Genomic DNA, 6331 nt, shown 5'->3' with positions numbered 1-6331 from the left:
GCATGGGCCACGAAGTTTCAATCGCACTGTACGTGCGTGCCCACACGTGGTATTTTGTGGAAGAGCCACACTCAAGGGGCCAGAGAGCCGCATGTGGCTCGCGAGCCGCAGTTTGCCAACCACGGGTCTAGGCTGTTAAATCAAAATACGCACCTAATGTAATGGATATACTTAAGAAACCTTACGCTTTGTTAGTCATAATTGTTTTTATTCACTGGATATTTACTAAGCACCAAATACTGTTCCAAGTGCTTTACACGTATTAACCTATTTCATCCTCACAGCCACCCTATTTGGTAGGCGTTATTGTCAGCCCCATTTTACAGATGGGGAAACTGAAGTGCAGGGAGGTTAAGTAACTTTCTTAAGGTCACATGGCAAGAAGCAGAGATAGGATTCAAATGCAAGCAGTTCAGCATCAGAGCCTGTGCACTTAAGCATGTTCTCGTTTAGAAGCATTAATTTATACAGCTATTTGGTGGGGAGAAAGTGGGCAGGGAGAGCTTCTGAAATGAACGTGTTTTAGCGCCATTCACCTTGAAGGTGAGGAGGTGTGGATACAGGCCACCCGTGTGATACGGCGAATGGCCAGGCTGCAAACCTGTGGTGGCTTTCCTTCATGCCGTGACAGTAGAGGGTCTGGACGAGACTGCTCAGGCATCTTGATTGGGGAAAAGCACTTGATTGGATCTCATTAAATTTTAATCATAAACTGAATTCAAAATAAATTGAAAACTGGTTGACAGAGCACAAACAAAGGGTGATGATAAATGGTGATGCAGCTAGAGAGGGGATATCTTCCCGGGGATGCCTCTGAGGCGAGGACGGATGGGATTTAATGAAGGTGTTATGTCCCCGGAAGAAGACAAATAGCAGAGCAAGAAACAGAGGAAGGGTAGCAGTGAGCTGCCTGAGTAATGAATAAACCACGTCACCAGCTCCAAACAATCAAGGCTTGCGGCTGTTCACCAGCTGCTTGGATCTTTTTAAAGCATTCTTTGGGTCAACAATAGGGTCAAAGAGCATGAATATTTCAGGTGGGCTTTAAAAATAAATATATAAATTTATAGCTAGGAGGATCCTTGGATCCAATTACAAATACTTCTAATTACAGACACTCCAGGTCTTACTTCATTCCCAAGGGAGTAGTTTTCTTATGTCTAAAAGTCATGGATTTTAACAAAAAATATTTAAACTCGTTAATGTTCTTTGTTTACTGTCCAAATGCATGCAAACTTTCATGACATCGGCTTGCTTAGTGGAAGTTGGTTTAGAGTGAACTGTTTGGCTCAGGGTCAAATTCCAGTGAATAAATACTTCCAAGTTTACTTGCAGAATTTCCCAGACAGAACAGTTCTTCCACTTGGTTTGCCAGAGGATTAGAAGCAGTGGTGAGCCCTGGAGACCAGGGAACATTTACTGGCCCTTGTTCAGACCCTGCACTGTACGCCTCAGCGTCAGGCTAAGGCCAGCACAGCGTGACCAGGCCTGATTTGAAGAAGTCCGCTCTGGAACTCCCCTGAGCTGTTAGACAAGGAGGCGATGGGCTAATGGGAATGGGCTGTCTACGCCACGTTGGACACTGATAATAAACATTTAGAGAACAACCTCGAAACAGCCCAGGGGATGTTTGTTTGTTTGCTTGTTTCAGATAAGACTTCTCTACCCACACATTTGCGATTCTTAATTCAGTCCAGGACCCAGAGTGAAGAAGAAGGGGCAGAAGGGAAAAATCAGGAGAGAAAGAGGAAGGGAGAGGAAGGAAGAAAGGAGAACAGAAGAGAAGAGAAACAAGGACAATGGAGAAACCTTGAAGGACATTCGTAAAAATGTACCCTTTGTTGGTGTAGGAGACACTTAACTGCGATTTTTATGTATTTGTGGGTGTGAGAAGTGGCAGTGGGAAGGAAAGGAAAGAGGGAATCCAGGTAAGAGTGTTAGAGGTAAGCTGGTAAGCCAGGAAGAGTCTGAGCAGACATCACAGAGGGGGAAGCGAGTTCAGGCACTGAGAGAGACCTGGTGACCCTGGGAGGGGAGAAGGAAAAACACCCGAAACCTGAGCACAGGAAAACCGCGAGGAGAAAAGAGCCGAGTTTCCTTCACCCACGAAGGAGCTGCTGAGACGCCAGCCAGCCAGGTCTGTGGATTGGAAGGGAGGGGGACACGCGGGCTGGGGGCCTGGTCAGTCCCAAACAGCTTGATTACAGCTACCTTATCAGGGAACCCAGCCAAACTGGCACAGCTCAGAGGGTCACAGGTGAGAGCCCACTCACCACCCCTGGCCAGTTTATAACTTCTGGTCTCCTGGAAGGTCTGTGTACACATCTGCGCATGTGCACACACACACATGCACACACAGGCACGCACACAGGCACGCACACACAGGCACACACAGGCACACACATACACACACACACACACACACACACGCACATGCACGCACAGAGCAAGCCGAGCACTCAGACATAGAAGCACATTTGGCGGAGCAGGAGGCCTGCTGGGCCAGAGACACAAAGAATGTCAGAGGGAGAAAGGACAGCCTGGGTTTCACGAACTAAAAATACCTTGTGACAATTCACGGGGAAGAAATGAAAGAGGCCCACGGTGGGAGCTTCTTGATTCTGATCCTCAGATGCATTTGCACCAAAGACTGCAGGATTGTTTTGATAAGGAAATGTGATCAAACATTAGGGGTCATTTCCTGGGATCTGAAAGGAATTTAAAGTGTAAAGTGCCTCATTGGTGTTCTTTTCTGCATCAGTTGTCTCCAATTCATGTCATGTTTTTAAGACCAATCTAAAATTGCCCACAGCAGAAAAGTGATTTGAATTCAAGATATTTCTGAGATTTCGATTCTACAATGTGTAAAAACACATAGATTTCATTTAGACGAACTACCCACCTAATCTATCTGAGTGTCTATTAAAGAAAGCCTGCAAACATGACTGCCTTCTCCTCTTCCTTTTATTTTTTAATGAATTTAACTTTTCACTTTTATTTATTTTAAAATTGATTTAAGAGAGAGGAAGAGAGAGAAAGAGAAAGGAAGGGAGAGAGGGAGAGAGAGGAAGAGAGAGAGAGAGAGAGAGAACATCAATGTGAGAGAAACATCATTGGCTGCCTGCAGCACACACCCAGGTATGTGCCCTGACCAGAACCACCACCACCTTTTGGTGCACAGGACAAAGCTCCAACCAACTGAGCCACACCAACCAGGGATCCTTTCATTTTCAGGGCATTTTAAAGTCACCAACTTCTTAATCCTGAGAGAAGCTGGCTTTGCACCCTCCAGAAGTGAGTGTCCCGGAGTTAAGAACCTTTTCCCGGACAAGCTGGTTCACTGCCCAGACTTCACTTCTAGTCAGCCCGCCCCACGCAATGAGCAGAGCAGCCACGCACTGTCCAGCTCCGCAGGCTCCCCCGCGGCCGGCCTTGGAGCTGCAACACCAGGTTAAGAGTAACTGTGGGTGGTCTCCCTGGATCAAAACGAGGCTGGCGGCCGAACAACGGTTAGCCTGATTTCAGATAATGGGGTATCATTACTTGAAAATAAAATCAGTCACTCGTCACAAGGAAAACATCTTGAAATTCCTGACCTCTCATCCCAGGGGGATAGGGAGAGCCATTTAAAAACATGATGAGGACTATACCGGGGCCTGGATATTCCACAGAAACGGTTGAGCAATCCCAGAAGCCCTGAGTCAGCCATCCCAGTCAGCCACGGCCCGTCTGAACTGGTCTGACAGAGTCATTGCCCAAAAGAAACAATAACGACAACAGAAAGGAGTGGTTTGGAAAAGGTTAAGGATTCTGTGGGTCCTGTCATAGTCATCACCCTTACATGGTATCAGGATGTGCTTTGCAGCTTCCTTTCGGCTCCCATGAGAGGCCCCGCACACAGTGACTGGCCTCCCCAGGCGTGTTTCCAGCAACGCCGCCTCTGCCAGCTCTCTGGCTGCCTCGACTCTGGGCAACTGCACAGGACAGCTCTTCCTGCGTACCCTGAACGGGATATGAACTAACTCCAGGAATCCCCAGTTTTCTCCTACGGAGCTAGAGCCAGGATTACTGCCTAAATTCCAGGCAGCCCTCCCGCAGAGCCCTGTGGCTGCCCAGCTTTCTCAAAGCCTTACACCCAGACCACGGGTTTACCTTTTGCCTTGAGAGCAGTTGAGCGACACAGAAATGAAAGCAGCTCGTGTGGAAGGATCCTGAGCACGGAGGGGCTGTTTGATAGTATCATGGGGGCCAGGAGGTCGAAAAGGATTAAGAAACATCCTTGTCCTCCAGCGACTAACCATCTAGCAGCAGGAGGTAAAAATTAATATATTTGAAGAAGCCGTAAACAAGGCTTCTAAGACCACCCATCACGGCTCCCCTCTGGGACTCCCATTACCCTAGTTTTATTTTATTAGAAAGGAATTTAGACAAAATCATGTTAGTTCACCACCACCACCCCTCAGCCCCACACATTTTATTGATGAAGAAATCCAGGCCTAGGGAAACCGAAGGGAATTGCCGAAGACTCAGAGCCAGCAAGAAGCGGAGCGAGAACTTGGAACCAAGTTTTTTTGTCCTCTTTTTATCATTATTACTTGCTCTCTTTTTTTTCCTGCTCATTTAAAAATAACCCCTTATTCTCAGAGACCATCTTAAACTTAAAAGACACCAGGAGCTTGATTACCTTCTAAGATAAAGTAATAGCATTTCCTGCTGTTTCTCCCTGAAGGCTCTGTCCAGGGCCAGCAGGATGTCTGGGTGGCTGGCGGAGAGGAGGGCGGGGGAGAGGGGCTGGGGGCAGCCGGGGCCAGCACGGAGCTGGGCCGCATTTCAGGCCCCAGAATGGAGCGTGGATCTCCCCCCTGCATGAAACAGGGATCAGGAACACTTGGGCGTTCCCTTCCCACCTCAGCCACTGACGCCTCCCGGGGCCCGAGGCCAAGGACTGAGAATCTCCGCCAGCCCGGGCACTCGGGGGAGGAGGGGGCCTGTATTCTGCATGGAAACTCGTGGGGACGCGAAGTGCTCCCGCAAGTGGGTCGCGGGCAGCTTCGAACCGCCCGTGTGCGAGCCTCCAGCCCCAGACCTCGTCTCCCGGGCCGGTCTGGAGTGCCAAACCCCCCCCCCCCCCGCCCCCTTCCACAGCAGAGACGTCACGGTCCTTTTCTCAGCGCGACTTGGTCTCCAAGCACAAGCACAAGGTGGGGAGAGGGAGGAGGGAAAGGAAGGCAGCGCATTCAGGACAGGAGGACGCGGGCGTTTGAAGTGGGTCAGTGGGGACGGAGCCAGGCCGGGCAGCGCCCCGTCGGAGCACTTACCTGTGGACCGCGGCGGGCAGACCTGCCGCAGGTGGTCGCGCTCTCCTTCCCGGTACCTGCACCTGGGCTGCTCCCGCCGCCGCCGCCGCCGCCCTCCAGGCCCAGGTAAGCGGCGGAACCGGCTCCGAAGCAGGAAGTGGAAGTTGTATGCAAATTTCTACCGGGGCTAGGAAGCCTCAGCTCACAAGGCTCCCCTGTGGGCAGTGAATCAACAGCCGAGGAGTCACTTTATTTCTTAAAACAGAAACCTCCTTCATTCACTAGAAAAGGCCACCGACCAATTAGGCTGCAATGTTGCCTCCACCACCCAGCTCAGCTTCTGCTGGGAATGTCCCGCAGCCTGGGCCTCGGCCCGAGCGGCACCCCGGCCCGAGAGGTGCCTGGGGAGGGGGTTGAACTTGGGTGTGAAGATGGGTTATTCATTAGCGGCTCCAGGGAGGAGACTGGGGACATAGAGTGGGGAGGAGTCTGAAGTAAGGGCTTCTTGATATTTCTAACTGCTGGCAACATCATCATTGCTCACCCAGACCCTGCGAGCTCGGGCACGTGCACAGACACATAGACACATGTACACATATACAAACACACACACAACAGACACACCCCCTCTGCCCCATTGACAGGCACGAAAAAATGACTTTTTTTTTTTCATACTCACCAGAGGACACGTTTTTATAGATTTTAGAGAGAGAGGAAAAGAGAGAGAGAAAAACTTCAATGTGAGAGAAAAACATTCAGTTGCCTCCCATACACACTCCGATGGGGGGATCAAAACTGCAACCTAGGTTTGTGCCCTAACTGGGAATCGAACCCAAAACCTTTTGGTGTACAGGATGACCCTCCAATCAACTGAACCACCCGGCCCAGGAGAAAAAATGACTACTTTTAAGAAAACACTGCCTGGCTGGGTAGCTCAGTTGGTTAGAGTGTTGTTCCGATATGCAAAAGTTACAGGTTTGATACTGCCTCAGGGCATTTACAAGAATCAACCAATGAACGAATAAATAAGTGGA

General features: G+C 49.8%; 1 protein-coding gene across 3 annotated transcripts in view; it reads right to left on the bottom strand.

Moving 5' to 3' along the window:
• TRAF3IP2 (TRAF3 interacting protein 2) overlaps positions 1-5673 on the bottom strand; it is a 39061-nt gene extending 33388 nt beyond the window's left edge. The window contains exons 1-2 of one of the 3 annotated variants that reach the window (XM_014531321.1): positions 5319-5673; positions 4153-4301 (exon numbers count right to left, since the gene is read on the bottom strand). In XM_014531321.1, coding sequence (XP_014386807.1) covers positions 4153-4243 — 91 coding nt within the window. In that variant the 5' untranslated portion in view covers positions 4244-4301; positions 5319-5673. Of the gene's footprint in view, positions 1-4152; positions 4302-4684; positions 4707-5318 lie in introns of those variants that run through there. The other 2 variants (XM_005883742.2, XM_014531320.1) reach the window with 2 other exon arrangements.
• Between the last annotated feature and the right edge of the window lie 658 nt (positions 5674-6331).

The sequence above is a fragment of the Myotis brandtii genome, unplaced genomic scaffold (genome assembly GCF_000412655.1).
Source record: "Myotis brandtii unplaced genomic scaffold, ASM41265v1 scaffold8, whole genome shotgun sequence".
Taxonomy (NCBI): Eukaryota; Metazoa; Chordata; class Mammalia; order Chiroptera; family Vespertilionidae; genus Myotis; species Myotis brandtii.
This window is presented reverse-complemented; position numbering and strand designations above follow the sequence as displayed.